General features: G+C 43.8%; 1 protein-coding gene across 3 annotated transcripts in view; it reads right to left on the bottom strand.

Moving 5' to 3' along the window:
* Positions 1-18,162, bottom strand: part of LRP3 (LDL receptor related protein 3) — a 38,574-nt gene extending 20,412 nt beyond the window's left edge. For 2 of the 3 annotated variants that reach the window (XM_075009058.1, XM_075009060.1), the window contains exons 1-3: positions 17,885-18,162; positions 13,564-13,611; positions 89-227 (exon numbers count right to left, since the gene is read on the bottom strand). In XM_075009058.1, coding sequence (XP_074865159.1) covers positions 89-227; positions 13,564-13,611; positions 17,885-18,092 — 395 coding nt within the window. In that variant the 5' untranslated portion in view covers positions 18,093-18,162. The remainder of the gene's footprint in view (positions 1-88; positions 228-13,563; positions 13,612-17,884) is intronic. The other variant, XM_075009059.1, reaches the window with a different exon arrangement.
* Between the last annotated feature and the right edge of the window lie 787 nt (positions 18,163-18,949).

Here is an 18,949-nt window from a genome sequence, read left to right as displayed (position 1 = left end):
ATAACTTCATATGAGCATACTACACAAGCCCTTATTCTCCATTTCAGCAAAGCAATCTGTTTTCTCAACAGAACACTACAAATCATACCTAATTGTTATCATATCGCCACGATCTCCTTGTATGTACCAGCTGCAGTTTATTGCTGGAGGATAGTTTAATGGCCAGGAAGGACTGTAGATGACTCCACGCCTCTCTGTGTGCTGTTCCAGTTTTCCACTGCAGGCAGCTGTCAACCAAGAAAAAAAATGCCTTCTGTTAAAGGTTTAAGCTAATCAAAAACACACATCAGCTACATGAACCTTCATCAATTTCTAATGGTTACAGATAATTTCAGAGTCAACAATGGTATTCTTTTGTTGCTGTATTTCTTCTACCCTGATCTTTATTGAAACACCTGGTTTTCTGCTTTAAATGCAGGGAAGCACTTCACAAAAACAGGATCAATAGCCTGCATGAATCTGCCAAAAAGGCACGATCAATAATCCTCCATGGATCTGCCAAGAGGACACAATAATGGAGAAAGCTTTGTTAGCTACTTTCCAGCTTCCCAGAGACTGAGTATGCCACTCAGCAACTGGATGAGATCCATGTTCAACATAAAATATCTGGAATCTTACTTTTCAACAGTAAATTCCTAAAAAACTGTTTATTCTCTTAACCAAATTACAATTCTCCAGATTTTTAACTTAAAATAGAGTTAAAAATATGGAGATATACCTATCTCAGAGAACTGGAAGGGACCTTCAGAGGTCATTGAGTCCAGTCCCTGCACTCACCCCAAGTCCTATCACCATCCCTGGTTTGTTTGTTTTTTGTTTTGTTTTTTTTAAAAACTCTGTTTACCCCAGATTCCTAAATGGCCTCTCAAGGATTGAACTCACAACCTTGGGTTTACCAGGCCAATACTCTAACCACTGGGCTATCCCTCCCCTAGAAAAAAAGAACAGTATCTCATAGAACTGGAAGGGACCTTGAGAGGTCATTGAGTCCAGCTCCCTCCACTCATAGCAGGACCTATAACCATCCCTCAAAAACAATTTTTTTAATGTTAACCTGCCCCAGAACCTTGAAAGACCACATACCCTAGCCCCTGCCACCCACCCCTTGCAGCGTGCACAACTGCAGAAACTGCTTTTGCAACCACAGTTGTGAAAGCATCCCCCAATCTCTGCCTTACCATTACTGGAGGTAAACCAAGTCAAGCAGGTGCCTTAAGAGCTTTAAGATCTTTGTGTAGTACTTGCTACACAGAGGATGCTTAAAAGCCAAAATTTGTCCTTGTGCAGAATACATCCCTATTGTGTTCCATGGATGTTCTTTAATGAAATTCTTTTGTGTGTTATTAAACTTATCTAATTAAATGTATCTCAGTGTCTGACCTTCATTTATGTTGTATTGCTGTGTGCTTAACAGCAAGCTCTTTGGCCACTGGCTGCCCCCACACCCTGCCTCCAACTGTCAGAATGGTACAGATCCACAGGAGAAAATTAACATGGGAAGATGTATTCTTAGGAGGGATGGAAGTCTCCTGCATGGACAGGGCACACTTCAGCGTGTGGAGGGGAACCATGCTGGAGGAGAGGCCGATGGGAAAGAAAGGAGAGTGCTCAGAGAGCAGGAATTGGAGACCCAGGAGGAGATGTTGCAGCTGAAGAGGCAGCAAATAGATGTCCTGCAGTTTCTGATACAGGAGCACAGAGCCCATGATGAACCACATGCCCTCCTCACCATGTTCTCTAACCTCCCGCCCCCCCATCAGCACCCCAGAATCTGGGGGAGGAGGAAGTCAAGGGCAGCCTTGCATCCCACTCCCAGGGACACTTCTGAGCACAGAAGGCAGACATTGACCCACTAGTGATAGCAAAATGCACTTGCTTACCTACATCCCAAAGCTTCAGGGCAAGAGACAGCAATTCACAAAGTGACCTTACGTGTGTAAAAGTTTTGTAGCCGCTGCTGATCGTCCCATACCCGCAGAACACTGTAGTCCCACCTGCCTTAGCTTATTTCACAGCACCAGAACTGGTGCTCCACTGTATACAAAGCATTGAGTGCAGCCAGCACCTCCCCCTTTCCTCCTCTCCAGTGTTTCACACGCATGTATGTCTGTCCTCCTCAGAGTCTTCATCACACAAGTGGCCGCGTAGGCTCTGCACATGCCTCAGCACAATGCATGAGGTGCTCATAGGTATCCACAGTACACTGCTGACAATGTCAAAGCTGGCAACCATAATGGGGACACTCTCTGTCAACTTCATGTGCCAGTGTGGACATGCACCCTCAACTTTACAAAGTTGGATGCTACCAAATTGACCTCAACAAATTCGACCTAATTTCGGAGGGCAGACATACCTTAACTCAGGGTCAGGTTTGTTTACTTAGTTTGTTTTGTAAAGTGAGGGAGGAAGAAGGCTAATTTGGTGGTTAATTTCTGCAGCAGGAATCAAGAGTCCTGAGCTCTATTCCAGATTCTGTCTTGCACTTCCTGCGTGTCTGACCAAGTCACTCCAGACCTTTGTGCACATGAACATTCCTTTATCACTGTTCTGTTTTCAGTGTGCTGAGATATACTATGAATATGCTGTAAACCAAGGGTGACAAGAGTGGCACATGAGCCTATTTTTTATCGGCCTGCAAGACGAGAGCTCAGCCCTGCTCCTCCTGCCCTAGGCAGCCTGGAGCTTGCTCAAAGCCATGTTGCCCATGGATTAACAAAAGACCAGCTAATGCTGCCAACCACTACCTAAACCAGTGGTGTCCCAAACTAATTTGCCGGATTGCTACAGCTCCTCCCCTCAAGCCAGGTCACCCCACCCCCATTTTACTCACTGGAGCCCCAGGGTGTGAGCCACCCCAAGCCACTGCATGGCATGAACTGTTCCCTAAACCCCCTGAACTGCCATGTGGCACAACCCCCACCTCGAGCTACCATGCCACCCAAGCCCCCTGAGCACTGTGTGGCACAAGCTATCCCCACCCCGGCCACCTGAGCCACCATTCCCACCCCCCCGCCCCGAAACTGCACCACACAAACCGCCAGGACAGGAGGAGCCACAGCCACCATGCTCGTGTCCCATGATGTGGTGGGGCAGTGTGTGGAGCACCTGGAGGGGCGCCACACACCCGACACATGCAGCTCTCCTGAGACGCATTCGCCACAATCTGCTGTCCTGTTCCCCACATGTAGCGAACAGGGAGCATATTGGACACTATGGACCTAAACGGTAAAGCTCTGTATCTTCATTTATTTATTTATTAATGAAACTGTAGGTAGGACTATTAGTGACTTTAAAAGGTATCACCTGCACTCAGACCGTACACAGAGGTCAACAGGTCAAATTTCAGCACTCTGCCTCAGAAAGGTTGTTGACCCCAGCTGCAAATCACAGCTGATAGGTTATTGCCAAAATCTACCACCACCAAAAAAAAAGTTACTTTTAAATTCAGACTCTCCTGTTTAATATGCACTAAGCACTACATTTTGTAAGCCACATGAATATAAAAACCATTAGCTTACCTGAGGCATGAAATATAAAAACTTTACTACCAGCCTGTGAACAGCAAATACAACAAACATCTAGCTTTTATTAACAGCCTTTAATTACACATTTTAGAACACAAAAATTCCACAATGGATTTTATAACAAGAAAACATTGGCTGCTCACATGTCTAAAAAGAAAGTGGTTCCAACGTGCCTCCCCAATGAGGCAGTTTATAGATGGATTACTGAGAAGTGGATGGAACTGTAATGAAAACAAGATCCACATGACTTTCCAACCATATCTCTCAAATTCTCCCATTACACACACTGCTACAGACTGTACTTAGAATTTTAAATGTGTTCCTGCTCCTCAATCATCACTTTATAAATGCATTAGGGACAGAACTAAAACCACACAAGGTGAGCCTGTAAAGATCAGATCTTCTAACTGCTGCAACTAAAACTTTATAAAGATGATGTCCTTTTTGAAAAGGCACTGCAGACACTGAGAAAAGAACAATAAAGCAGCAAGTAGCCAAAACCACTGCTTATAACTAGGGTCCTAAGGCTTCTACCAACAATAATTCAAACATTCCCTATCATCCTTAGGTTACATCTATACTTACCGGAAATGTCAACACCTGTTATGAAATTTTAGGTATGCCAATTGCATACCTAAACTGGATTTTGCAGCTGGCGACATTGTTCAAAACCAAAATAGCAAGAAGAGCCATTTCTGCCAATTCGATAAGAAACTCAATAACTCAAGAGCCGCAACACATGCGAATATGAGACGAACCTTAATAAATAATGTCAAACTGTACTTTTTGTAACCCCTATTTTAAGAACAGTGCACATACCATGATTTGTAATGCAATACATGTTTACTGCAGGACATTCACAGATTTTTTACATATTCTATTTCCTCACACTTTGTGTGTTTGTACAACTGTCTTACTGACTTTCACTCCCAAACCTTCTCTTTCTGGAGGACTCTACAGGGAGTTATCCAACATTTCAAGATCACATATCATTTGTTATTTAGATAAAAGTTATTCATTTTTGGGCTGTTAGACATTCACTGTTTATTGAAAATAATCAGAACTTTTTTTTTTTTTTAAACTTTGCAGTTATAGTGTCAGGAGCCGCAAAGAAATCCTTCAAGAGCTTCATGAGGCTCCAGAACTGCAGGTTACAGACTCCTGTCCTAGACTGACCCTGAGTAACAGATTCTTCTAACAGTTCCGCTTTTTTCAGTAATATAACAGCTTCCCTTTTCCAACAGGGCAAGAACACTCTGGGCTTTGCTCTTCTTACTGCAATTCCTAATTTGAGTGGGCAACATTTTAATATCAAATTTCTCTTCTGTTCTTTCCTATTGACACAGAAATATTTAATTAGTTTAAAGGCAGAGAATTACTGACACATTAAGGCAAACTGAAAAAAATACTACTGTATTTACCCAAATATCATTTAACTGGCATGTACTTTTGAGGTATTCTATTTTCTATCAGTGCTCATTACCATGATATTTGTATGTCAACAGAAAAAAAAAAAACTCCTTCCTAGTCAGTTGCCGCCTCCTCTTTCTTCCCTATCCACTATGCATTTGCTCTGCTGTGCAATAGTAGGGAGCTATTTATATACCTGGTGAGCTGTTCAAGATCTGCCTTCCAAGCTGCTGTTCTTTCACATTTCAGGCAGAATGTTTTAGCTAAAATAAATGAATAAATACATATTTTTAAAATCTCAGTATTTTTTTACATTAATGAAGCCTTAAATCAGAGTGGGGAACCTATGGCCCATGGTTTACCTTGATCCAGCCTGCAAGCCTCGGCGTTCTCCTCCCTGCAATGGGTTGAGCCAGCACTGCCACTCCAGCCACGAAGGGAGGTGCTATACCTGGAGCACCAGCACTGACTCTCTGCCACAGGGAGGTGGGAGATCTGTGAAATTCACAGTTCCAATCAAGGCAAGCCACAGGTGATACCCGACCTATGGGCTCTGACTGGCAGGTGAGAGGAAGAGGCTCTGCATGCTGCAGTTAAGTGGTCCATGGAGGCACTGCCCCTTGTCACTCCAATTGGCCACAATTCCCAGCCAATGGGAAAGATGGGAGGCAGTGACTGCAGGGAATACCTCCCTGCCACACGCAGACCGTGCTGAGATAACTGGGCCCCCAGGAGCTGTGCCAGATAACACCCCAATCCCCAGCCCCATCCTGCACCCAGACTCCTGTCCAGACCCTGCACCGTACACCCAGGTTGCCCCCCAGCACCTCCCTCCTGCACAATGAACCCCTCATTTTTGTGCCCACTCCAGAGCCTCAGGGGCATCCCACAAACTCTACAAATCCCAGACCTCAAAATAGTTAACCTGGCCCTGAGGTTAAGCCCTGAACCTCAGCACCTTCCCAGCCCCTGGGGCTGAAGCTCGAAGGGAGTGCCTTCTTTTGAAAATAGTAACAAAGAGGGAGCTGTGCTAGTCTATGTACTGTCAAAACAAAAAAGTCTTTAAAGTGCTACTTGACTGCTTTTTTCTTGTTAAAATGTGTCTCAATTGGGGGTCACATCTGTGAGAGTTAGTGCTGGGGGGATTTTTAGTGATTATTTTTTCTTTTTTACTTCTCACTTGTAGCCGATAGATTTTTCTGTGTATCAGTGGCTCCCTGCCCCAGCCAAGAACCATTCCCCACCCTGCCTTAAATGTTATATACAAAACAAAACAAAACAAAAAAAGTCATCTCAGTCACATCAAAAGTTTTTAAGATTTTTTCAGTCTGAATTCAATTTAGGGCTGTCAATCACAGTTAACTCATGAAATTAACTCAAAAAAATTAATCATGATTAAAAACAGTTTTAATCATGCCGTTAAACTAAAAGCACCATTTGAAAACGATTAACTATTTTGGATATTTTTCTACATTTTCTAATGCACTGATTTCATTTACAACACGGAATACAAAGTGCGAAATGCTTATACTACATTTGTCATAAAAATAATATTTGCACAGTAAAAATGATAAAAAAAACTATTTTTCAGTTCAGTCCTGTGGCACCTTATAGACCAACGAATATTTTTCAGTTCACCAGTTCATACAACTACTGGTGTGCAAGCTGTTCATCTTGAAAAGTCAGTTACAAATGTGGATTTTTTTTTAATACATAACTGCACACAGAAACAAAACAAAGTCCCCAAGTACACTCAGTTCTACTTCTTATTCAACCAATCACTAAAGGAAGCACGTTAGCTTGCATTTATGGGAGATAATGCTGCCCACTTTTTATTTACAATGTCCCCTGAAAGTAAGAAGAGATGTTCACCTGGTAATTTTTTAGCCAGCCTTACATGGCATTTGTGTGTCAGGTACACTAAACATTTGTTGTCCCTCCATGTTTTAGCCACCATTCCAGAGGACGTGCTTCCATGCTTATGACGCACTTTAAAAATGTGTTAATTATATGGGAACAACTTACGGGAGAATTGTGTATCTTCTACGCTGTTTTATTATATTCTGACATATATTTCATGTTTTAGCAGTCACAGATGATGATGCAGCATATTGTTTTTTTTTACATTCACTCCAGTTTTGACAAACTCAAAGAAGGCACCTATGTGAGATTTCTAAAAATAGCTGCAGTACTCAATCCAAGGTTTCAGAATCTGAAGTGCCTTCCAAAATCTGACAAATATCAGAGAGGTAGCTGAGTTAGTCTGTATCTTCAAAAGCAACAAAAAGTCCTGTGGCACCTTATAGACCAACAGATATTTTGTAGCATAACCTTTCATGGGCAAAGACCCGCTTCATCAGATGCATCCAAAATCTGACAGAGACGAGGTGCGGAGCATGCTTTCAGAAGTTTTAAAAGAGAAATCTTGCAACGTGGAAACTACAGAATCAGAATCACCAAAAAAGAAAATCACCCTTATGATGGGTAGCATCTTACTCAGACGATGTAAAGGAACGTGCATCAGTCCAAACTGCATTGGATCACTACCAATCAGAACCAGTCATCAGTGGCAGTCAAAAAAAGCAAACAGAATGTTCGGAATCATTAAGAGAGGGGCAGAGACCAGGCCACTCCATAAATCTAGTGTAGGCCCACATCCTGAAGACCGCATGCGGATGTGGTCACCTCATCCCCAAAAATATACCTTAGCGCTGGAAAAAAAATTCAAGAAAGGGCAACAAAAGCAGTTTGGTGATGTGGAATGGCAGCCATATGAGAAGAGATGAATCAGAGTGGGACTTTTAATGTTTTTAATCACTTGAAAGCACTAGTTCTGTTTAAAACTAAGTTCACGATGCTTGCTCTGTTGGAATGATAACCTAAAAGGGTGCCCCTCAAGAATTAAAGGCAGAGAATGGAAGCAGAAAGAGTGAGTGTGATACAAATGTGAAAAGAAAATGGAGCACCAGAGCACATACGACTTGTTCAGACATGTAATTAAAACATCATGATTTGGAAAGGATCGAGATGTCAATAAATTTAGACCAAATCACACAGTCCACACAAAGATAAAATGTTCACTGACAATAACTTATGTTTTAAGTACTACACAAATGGTTTCTATCAGAAACTGTTTCAAAACTAATGCTCAACTGCTTTTTCCCCCTCAATCTTTAAGCAAATTCTAAATGAGAGTGAGAAAAAAAGCTACATTTCCTGCCTTTAAGATTTGCCAAACAGAACAGTACATCACAGAGAACAGTAAGCCCTAGGTAATACCACATTACATTCAGAAATGCTGTATTTTAAAAAAAAATCAATATTTAGTACAATACTTAATCTTTTATGTTTTTATTCCTTTTTAAAAAAACTGCATACAAACACGTTACGCCGATGCGTTTTGTGTGCCAGTACTTGCTGGTACTTAGTACCGGCACCTCAGCAGCCCCAGCCATAGAATTAGTTGGAGGGGAGGGCAGGAAGCCAGCTGGGTACCGGCTCCTATTCCCATTTTAAAAAAAAAAAAAATTCAACGCACTGGTTGCTTTACACAAGTCCTGCCATGAGAGATCTGGGCTCAGAGAGCTTCTCTCGAACAGAACTGCATCTTAATAATGCCCTCTGTATAGAATACGGAATCAAATCCCAAGTGGATTCTTACTGCTAATCAAATGGAATGTAAACTGACACGGTCTGCTGACCAGATAAATTGTGTCACAGAATGCTTTCCTTGCTACCAAATATTCACAAGGAAGATTTCAATGCACAGCATAACATACCTACCAATTTCCCCTTGCATTTGTGATAACCATTAGAGATGGAGGAGTTAATCCATCCACATTTTGAGGTAAGGCACAAACAGCAAGCACTGGCTCTGGAAAACCAGCAGAGGAATTCAATCCCAGAGGAAGGCAGTGTTTGCTAAACAGGCTTGCATTGCGGGGGGTTCAGCCATGGAGTGGGAGTTTTAATATAAGATTGGCAGAGCATGAGCCCTCAAATACTGCCCCTCCCTTGTTACGTTACCATGAATATAAATGTTAGAGCTGCACTGGCCCACTCTCCTCCCCCCACAAACCACAGGCACAAAAAAGTTGCACGTCACTTACTCCACTAAAATGTCCCTCTAGATTCAATTTCTACAATTCCAGTTGCACGACCTGAGCACAGAGTAACCCAAGACTGAATCAAACCCAGAAACTTTTAAGAGCTACAGTATCTCAAATTTTTTCACAAAACAAAACCCATCTACCCCTTCCAACTGTTAACTAAAACTAAAAGTAGCATATTTAAAACGGTAATGCCAGGACCCTTTCAATTCAATTCAATCAACAAGGAGCAGTGCAATTCTGAAAGGACTGACTTGTGAACTCACATACAATGAACAGTAATGGACACAGAGCAAAAAGCTAAAGAATCGCTCAGACAGAATACCGACAGCAGCTCAATTACGTTCCACAAGTCACAGAACACTAGAACTGGAAGGGACCTTGAAGAGGTCATCGAGTCCAGTCCCCTGCCCTCATAGCAGGACCAAGTACCATCTAGACCATCCCTGATAGATGTCTATCTAACCTCCACTTAAATATCTCCAGTGATGGAGATTCCACAACCTGCCCATTTAATTTATTCCAGTGCATGACCACCCTGACTGTTAAAAAGTTCTTCCTAATGTCCAACCTAAATCTCCCTTGCTGCAGTTTAAGCCCATTGTTCCTTGTCCTAGCCTTAGAGGCCAAGAACAACAATTTCTCTCCTTCCTCATTGAAATAATCTTTTAGGTACTTGTAAACCGCCATCATGTCCCCTCTCAGTCTTCCCTTTTCTAAACTAAAGACGACCCATTTTTTCAGTCTTCCCTCATACCTCATGTTTTCTAGACCTTTCATCATTCTTGTTGCTCTTCTCTGGAGTTTCTCCAATTTCTCCACATCCTTCTTGAAATGCAGTGCCCAAAACTGGACACAATACTCCAACTGAGGCCTAATCAGCACAGAGCAGAGAGGAAGAATGACAACTCGTGTCTTGCTCACCACATTCCTGTTAATGAATCCCAGAATCATGTTTGCTTTTTTTGCAATAGTGTCACACTGTTGACTCATATTTCTCTTGTGGTCCACTGTGATTCCTAGATCCCTTTCTGCAGTACTCCTTGCTAGATAGTCGCTTCCCATTCTGTATGTGTGAAACTAATTATTCCTTCCTAAGTGGAGCACTTTGCATTATCCTTATTAAACTTCATCCTGTTTACCTCAGACCATTTCTCCAGTTTGTCCAAATCAATTTGAATTATGGCCCTATCCTCCAAAGCGGTCGCAACCCTTCCCAGCTTTGTCTCATCTGCAAACTTACTAAGCGTACTCTCTATGCCAATATCTAATTAGTTGATAAAGATACTGAACAGAACTGGCCCCAACACAGACCCCTGCAGAACCCCACTTGTTATGCCCTTCCAGCATGATTGTGAGCCATCTCTGAGAATGGTTATCTAGCCACTTATGTACCCACCTTATGGTAGCCCCACTGAAGCTGTATTTGCCCAGTTTACTAAATTCTAGATATACCACATCCACTGCTTCTCCCTTACCCACAAGGCTTGGGCTTGTTATCCTGTCAAAGAAAGCGATCAGATTGGTTTGGTGTGATTTGTTCTTCACAAATCCATTCTGGATTTAACTTATCACCTTATTTTCTTCCAGATCTTTGCAGATGAATTCCTAAATTTCTAGCTCCGTTCTCTTTCCCGGCACAGACATTAAACTGAGTGGTTGGTAGCTTCCTGGGTTGTTCTTATTCCCCTTTTTATAGATGGGCACTATATTTGCCCCTTCTCCAGTCTTCTGGAATCTCCCCAGACTCCCATGACTTTTCAAAGATGATAGCTAAGGGCTCAGATACCTCCTCTATCAGCTCCTTAATAATTCTATGATGCAGTTTATCAGGCCCTAGTGACATGCACACATCTAACTTCTCTATGTAATCTTTACTGTGGTGTAATAGGGTTCAGGGGTCCCCAAGCACAGCACTCCATCCGCAGACAGAAGTGACACTCACTCAGCAGATAGAACAGGAAGTTTATTTGTTGGCAGAGACACAGCATAGGACAGAGGTGTCATTACAGCAGGCAGAAACAATCTTTCCAATCCAGCTTGGGAGGAAGAGGCCCAAGGGGTTCCCCCAAGCCAGGTTCCAACCCCCTCCTTTGTCCCTCTCCCCTCAGCACAGGCTAACTGCCTACCAACTCTCCCCACACTAACTGCCGCACCTCATTCAAAACCAGCTGGGCTCCTCCCGGCTCTTTGTTCAGGAGCAGAGGTGTTACCTGCCAGCTTACGTTACAGCCCCAGGGGATCAGCAGCAGCCTGTGTGAGCTGCTCAGGCTGTCACACACATATGCGCACTCATGCGCACCCCCCACTACATCACACTTGGTTGCATTTTTTAATCTTTTAAACCTACCCCCTTCCCACTAGCATTCACTGTGTCAGGCATTCCTTCATCAGATTTCTTGATAAAGATCAAAACAAAAAAATCACTAAGCACCTCTGCCATTTCCAAGTTTTCTGATATTGTTTCTCCCTCCTTGGTGAGTAGTGGGCGTATCTCGTCCTTGATCTTCCTCTTACTTCTCATGTATTTATAGAAAGTCTTCTTGTTATCCTTTATGTCTCTAGCTAGTATGAGCTCATTTTGTGCCTTTGCCTTTCTAATATTGCCCCTGCATACCTTTATTATTTGCTTAATTTGCCCTAGTTGCCACTTTCTATATGACTCTTTTTTGTTTCTGAGATCATGCAAGATCTCCTGGCTAAGGCAAGGCAGACTTTTACCATACTTTCTATCTTTCCTACACAGTGGAATAGCTTGCTTTTGGGCCCTTAATAACATCCCTCTGAAAAAGTGCCAACTCTCTTTAGTTGTTTTTCCCCTTAGTCTTGCTTCCCATGCAACCTGATCTACCAGCTGAGTTTACCAAAATCTGCCTTCCTGAAATCCATTGTCTCCATTTTGCTGTTCTCCCTTCTACCATTCCTTAGAATCATGAACTCTGATTTCATGGTCACTTTCTTCCAGGCTGCCTTTCACTTTCAAATTCCAATTGCAAATCACTCCCAAGCTGCAGTTCTGTTTTGAAAGCATCAAGTCATACAACAACTAGCTTACCGTGTTTATGGTTACTCCATCCTCCCTCCTTTTTTTCTCCTATTGTTTGTCACACACACTTATTATGTCTTATTTAAATTTTCATTATAAGGTCTTTGAGCCAGGATTATGCATATCTATGAGCCTGAACAGTGTCTCCTACAAAGAGGCCCTGGATCCTTATCAGGACTCATTGTTACTCAGAATAATAGGTACATGTAATAACGTTGTTGACTAAGATATTATACTAACAATGAGAAAATATTATTTGCTTCTGAAGCATAAAACAAGAAAGGTGAAAATACGAATCTGGATACTATGGGTCATGACTAAACACTGGAACACAATTGGTTTCATAATTTTTCTCAGACCCAGTAATAAATAAATACCTAGCATATTTAACAGGCGCTCTTAAATCTCTAATGAGCAGTATAAGCCTGAATGTCAAGGGGGAGAGGGACTTCGTAACTGTGACCAGCTAGTCTCAATCCCACAAGAGAACAAGGCCAAGGTTCACACAGAAGCATGGGCAGCTGGAGCTCTGAGGCTGAGGGTCCCTTCAGGAGGAGATACTCTATCCATGTGAGGCTGTTGTGACCTGTCCAGCTCCTCAACAGACCGGATCACAGGAGCTGCATCTTCACAGTAACAGTTTCCATTTTAGTAGCACATAGTGACCAGAAGACTCCACCCTGAAAGCACTTCATGATCAGAATGGAGAGAAATGCTTCACCCAAATGCCTATTCTCTTTGGTCTTAGTTAAGTTGCTCTAATCATATTCACTTCCCATTTATCCTCCCTGTTCACCAATAGATTGAGGCAGCTATTCAGAAGGCCTGTAGCCTGCTAGCTTCTAAGGTAGTGATAGTACAATAGAATGGTCAAGGCTGTAGCAAGCCTAGAAAGCTGCTACGCTAATTAAAAAGCACATCAGCTTAAAGCAGCCATTATCGTCCCTTTTCTCTATCATGCTGACAACACAAGGGCTTACAGGAACAACATTCTGTATGAACTGCTTTGAAGCAGAATGCTATGAATCCCCTTACTCAGTTAAACACTAACATCTGTCCAGGTCAGGCTTTTTCAAAGTTGTCAGGTTACCTTCCTCATACCTGAAGGAGAGCTCTCCGAAATGTAAAAACTGGTCCATTCCACCAACAGAAGTTGATCCAATAAAATTTAGTTTCTCACACACTAAGCTTTTTTTCTCCTGAAAATATTGATGGGTATTTGCAAAAACAACCCTCAGGCTTAAGGTTTTGTCTTGGACAGCAATACTGACTTGAGTGAAATATTACACTCATGTAGAGATTTAAAATTTTAAACAGAGGAGCTTTCCAAAAATCCACTGTTAAACTTTTTCTCTGATAAAGAGTCATCCCATTTTAGCAACAGCATTATGTGCATGAGGGAGAAATGGCAACATCACCATCAAAATAAGAAGAAACTCAAATGCTTGGAGGAAATAAGAAAAACTTTTCTTACCTAATGAGGTAACAGCACTTTCTATCTTCCCAGATAAGAAGAGATTCACTGTGTAGGATACAAAAATAGTATTCATTAGAGTCCATTGGCTTGAGTTTGCAGTTAGCTATCAATTAACTATTTCTAAGCATTTGCTGTAATACTGAATATCTGTTGCATTCCTCACACAAGAACTTTGTTTATCTATGGTGAGTGTTCACATAAACTGCTCTTATTCTGCTATCCAGAAAACAGAAAGTTAGAGGTCTTTCAACTATGCTATGAAGAGAATCGATTGCCCGTCTACTTTTGTCTTCCACAGGTTTTTTACTGGGCGAAGAGGAAGAACAATTACACTAAAATGTGCACAACAGTCGGTCATTCCACCTGTTTCAATGTTGGAAATTAATTATCAGGACAGGCCCCACTGTATAAAGCAAAGCACATTCCTAATCAACAAATGTTACTCTGCAGAAGATTTTGTAAAAGCTAACATACCCAGATTGACTTATTCAACGCCATTAAATGGTAGTATGACAAAAGAGATCAGTGCTCATCATGAGGTATACAGTGATACCTGCCACCATCCCACTGCAAATTACTCCACAAGCAATCTTCATTTACCAGAGTCTCACTTCATGAGAAAATGTTTCAGAACACAGAATCAGAAAGAGTGATTCACTAGAGCGTCATTAAGAGAAGGTCTTCCTCAATGCAACAAGAGATGCAGCAACAGATTGACACAACAGTAAATAATGCACCTGCCTCATTAATAAAGGGGTTTCACTAGTCCTGGCTACCCTTTCAGACAGGTTGCTATAATCCACGTACAATGCCCAGAGACATGGTGACCGGTGCGTTTGGAACACTGAAAAATAACTTTGACATGATCAGAAAAATCTCAGACTTTCCTCAACAATATCCCTACTAAAAACCCACTTTGATTTTATTTTCCAAAGTACGTCCACTAAAAAGCTTTTATAACAAAGACTTTTTGACAAAAGTAAGAGAGGGAGCCATGCTACTTGGCTTAATCTAGTTCTTGACCACCCCCACCCCCACACTCTGATTTTTCTGATTTGCCCTCCCTGATTACTGTTTTTGGTTCTCTGTGCCTTGAGTCTGTTCTGGTATGGCTATGGTCTGAAGAAGTGGGTCTGTCCCACGAAAGCTCACCTAATAAATTATTTTGTTAGTCTTTAAAGTGCTACTTGACTGCTTTTTTGACAAAAGTGTAATAAAAACAACAGGGGCAAGTAAGTGTATATCTGGAGTGCCATCAGACACCTTCAGCTGGCCCAAGCCAGCTGATTGGAGCTTATGAGGGGGCCAGGCTTCAGGGCTTTTTCACTGGAGTGAAGACTTCTGGCCTTGGGCTGAGGCATGAGCTTGGTCTCCAAACATGCAGTCCAAGCTCAGACATGTACACTGTAAAGAAACCGGTCAAACATTAATTTGCAGTGTAAACATATCCTTAGTGGCATATCCCATTCTGGACTTTGCAGTCCCCTATGTTAGTTATTTAATATTTCTATTACATTACTTTTAATTGTATTGTAAGCTCTTCTGAGCAAGGACCATGTTTTTGTTCTGTGTTTGTACAGTACCTAGAATGGCATTGCCATGCTGCACAGCTAGCATTGCTAGTTGCTGCTGCAATACAAATAATAGTTGGATGCAGCATCCAAAGTGAGTGTCTGAGGATCATGCCCTTACTTGCCAATTCATATTCAGTCACCACTGATTGAAGCTTATTCAATATCACTGCATATTGTGTTTTTTAATTTTTGTGGACAGGAATCCACACTAAAAGACCACCACTGTCAACTCTAATTAGAACATTTTGCTTCCGTGCAATCAAAAGTCCAATAACACAAAACTGCAGTTGTAGAGCTGGCGATACTATAATGAACACAGTCAGGAGAATGTTGGTGACAGGGGAGTAAAGATCTGAAACAGTAGAATAATCTTCTGTAATTTTAGTAAAATAAGTGGGCAGGAGGGCAACTGAATAACAATGTTTGTGTATTCTGTGTCAGAAATAGAGCTACAAATTTGTATTAATAAGCACTAACATTTTCTTCAAAGTACTTTAAAAGCATTAATAGCGTTAAATATATTAGGTAATTAACATACAGTAACATATGTAATGATGTGTAATTATTTTATTACTCTGATACATCAGTAAGTATATCTTAGGGCAATACTATAATACTGTACTAAAGCTCACTGAATCTCAGCTCCAGTATGCCACTCAGTCTGGCTCTTTCCAACTAGCTCTCAGTTGTATTCCTATCTCATTAGATCTGGCAGTGCCATCCCCTGATCAGTTCTATACACATCACACAACTCTGTTCAGATTTGCCTTGACCCAGTCAGAGTACCTCCCTGCTTTTCATGAAATGTGCTCTCTCCTAAAAATGTTTTCAGAAGGGAGGTAGTCTACAAACCACAGAGAATCTAATGGATTGGAAAAGGAGCAGATACTTAGTGGCAAATTGCAACTGGGTGGGCAGTGACTGACAATGCCAATTTCAGAAAAAGCTGACACACTTTCAGTCTTTGCTCAGGCCTGTTCCACACTAGGCATCAAAGTCGATCCCAGATACACAATTTCCCAAACTTTACATAGTTGGGACCCAGGTTTTTTTGGTACCATTTTTATTCTGATAGGCCTCCACAGTTTAAATATATGACAAAATAACTAGGTATCATAACAGTTTAAAATGAGGAGTCATTTACCTGGGGATGGCAAGGCAGCCTCATGAGCAATGATGGACTCAGAGGCACATTAGGCACTGGCAGCCAGCTAAGCACAAAAGCATCTAAGACAAATAACAATGTGTGCTCTGAATCTGAACTCTCCAAAATTAAAAACCTGCTATGAAGTAGAGATGAGAGCAGTTGTTCCTAGCAGGAAGGAGGGAGGGGACTAGAAGATGATGGGGGAAATACACAAAACTGAGTTGTTCATATTTCCACTATTAACCATACGAGCGCTCAGGCCAAGTAGTAGTTGGACAGGAATTTGTGATAATAGGACATTATTATTGGTGCAAAATAAGTGCTACCTTCAATGTGTCTCACTACAGTTAGAGTATGGACTATGAAAATGGAGGAAATTACCAGTAAACTTTCCAAGTATTATGTAAGATTACTGTCATGGTTTGAAAGTCAAAGGAAAATGTACATTTAAAACTCCACTAAATTTGTATACATATTTTATATCTATCTATGTTGATGAGCTCCAACATTAGTACACTTATACACCAAGTTTCAGTGCACAGTACATTATATTACACAGATGTTATAAAGCACAGATTGAAACAGAAACTGTAATAGATCAATAGATTTTGCACTGTGTATTTATTTGACTAACAGTGTAAGGAACCCATAATTTATAAGTGAGCTTTTCCCTTTAGGATACCAAATAACATGTATTTTATTAAGAAATTTGCACATGCACAGGTATGTTGAAATAAACAACACAAAACATTGGTTATAAAATATGTTGTGTATTTGTGTGTTTGCGGCAGTGTTAGTAACATTTGTAAGAACAGCCCATTTTTCTTGGTGGTGGCATTTTTGCAGAGCATACAACACACATAATAAAAACATGTCCTTAAGGGAAATCATGCTGACTTATCTGTAAACTATAAACAAGCCTCAAACGCCCACCTTGCTTACACAGTGATTATACCGCTAACTTCCAAGAAAACACCTCTAGCTGCCTCAAGCTTGAAAAGAGTTCACAGAAATCCATGCAGAAACAGAGAACACAGCTAAGAACTAATGCAGCCACACAAGTCACTCTCCTAGCTATACCAACCTGGCCCAACCTCTAGGAGACAGTCATTCCCCACAGGCACAGCTGATCCATTTCAGTCTGCAGTTGCCTTGCAAAAGCACAAGTGCCTATGTTTGCACTGTGCCCAGTGTGTCTAGCAGCAATGCGTGACCAGCTTGTCAATCTGTCCTTGCCCAAGGCATTCATCCATGTCTGCCCAGACCCAGGGGGCACCAGTGGCCATGTGTCCAGCTGCGCTTGCACGTCCATCTGTGCCCTGTGAGCCCACGTGTGCCCGCTGCGCTCCCCTGCCCAAGCTGCAGGCACAGCTTTCTGCCAGTGCCCAAGGTGCCTTCGTGTCCTTCAGTGCCCAGCACACGCACAGGGCAGCCTACCAGCGCCGGCGGGTCTGTCCAGGGCCAGCCTGTCCCTATGGCTCCCTGCCCAGCCTCGCCACAGGGCTGCCGACCTGCGCCCAAAGCGCCACCCGTGGCCGGGCTCCCCGTCCACTCCGCATCCACCCCGAGGCGGGGAGCGGGCGGGGGCTGCACTTACCCAGGCAGATGGCGGTGAGCGGCCCCAGGGCGCCCTGCCGGAGCTCCGCGGCCGCCGCCTTCTCCATGGCGGGTCCCCGCGGCCGCCTGCCCTTCGCTGCGGCTCCGGCCGGGCTCTCCGCGCCAGCCCCGCCTCTACGCCGAGCCGGCAGCGCGGCAGCCGCGGGGCGCCCCTGCAGCCCGAGGGGCCGTCGGAGGCGCTGGAGCATCCCGCCCAGCCTGCCCCTGGCGCAGCCCCGCGGCCGGCCCGCGCGCCGCCCCGGGCAGGTGGAAGGGACACGGCGCAGCGCCGCCGCCGCCGCCGCCGCCGCCCACGTGACGCGCTCGCTGGGCCGCTGCGGCGGCCGGGCCGGAGGCTGAGGGGAGCTGCGCGCGCGGCCGCCGGGCGCTCCCGCCGGCGGAGGCCCCACGGCCGCAGCCGCTGCAGGGACCGGCCCGGGGACAAGCCAGCCCTGCCGCTGCCCGCGGGCAAACCCCGTCTCCCCATTGGCGGGGGTGAGCTGAGCCTCAGGGCAGGGACCGGGGGGACCCCCAGGGACGCGGGTGACTGATTCCGCAGGGACTAGGGGACCAGCACGGATATGCGGGGGCTGCCCCTGCAGGGCCTGGGGGACGCCCATAAACATGGGGGGTTGAGCCCACAGGATTGGGGAACCCTTAGGCACAGGGGCCTGACCCTGCAGGGACTGGGGGATCCTCATGGACAGAGGAGTGGGCCGGCAGGGACTGGTGATTTTCAGGGATATAGGGGGATGACCCCACAGAGACTGGGGGATCCCCATGGACACATGGGAGATGACCCAGCATGGACTTGGGAATCCCCAGTTGCACTGTGGGGCTGAACCTGCAGGGACTGGGGGACCCCATCAGAGACACAGAGATTGAGCCTGCAGTTTGGGGAGTCCTGAGAAGCACCCCTCTGATACTGAGAAGCATAGGGGTCCTGAGACTGCAGGGACTGGGGAACCCCCATGGAAGTGGGGAGCTGACTCTGCAGGGACTGGGACCCCACCCAACGGGGCACAGGGGCTGACACTGCAGGGACTGGGGAATTAATTCTGTGAGG

Source organism: Carettochelys insculpta, chromosome 14 (genome assembly GCF_033958435.1).
Source record: "Carettochelys insculpta isolate YL-2023 chromosome 14, ASM3395843v1, whole genome shotgun sequence".
In the NCBI taxonomy this organism is placed as follows: Eukaryota; Metazoa; Chordata; order Testudines; family Carettochelyidae; genus Carettochelys; species Carettochelys insculpta.
This window is presented reverse-complemented; position numbering and strand designations above follow the sequence as displayed.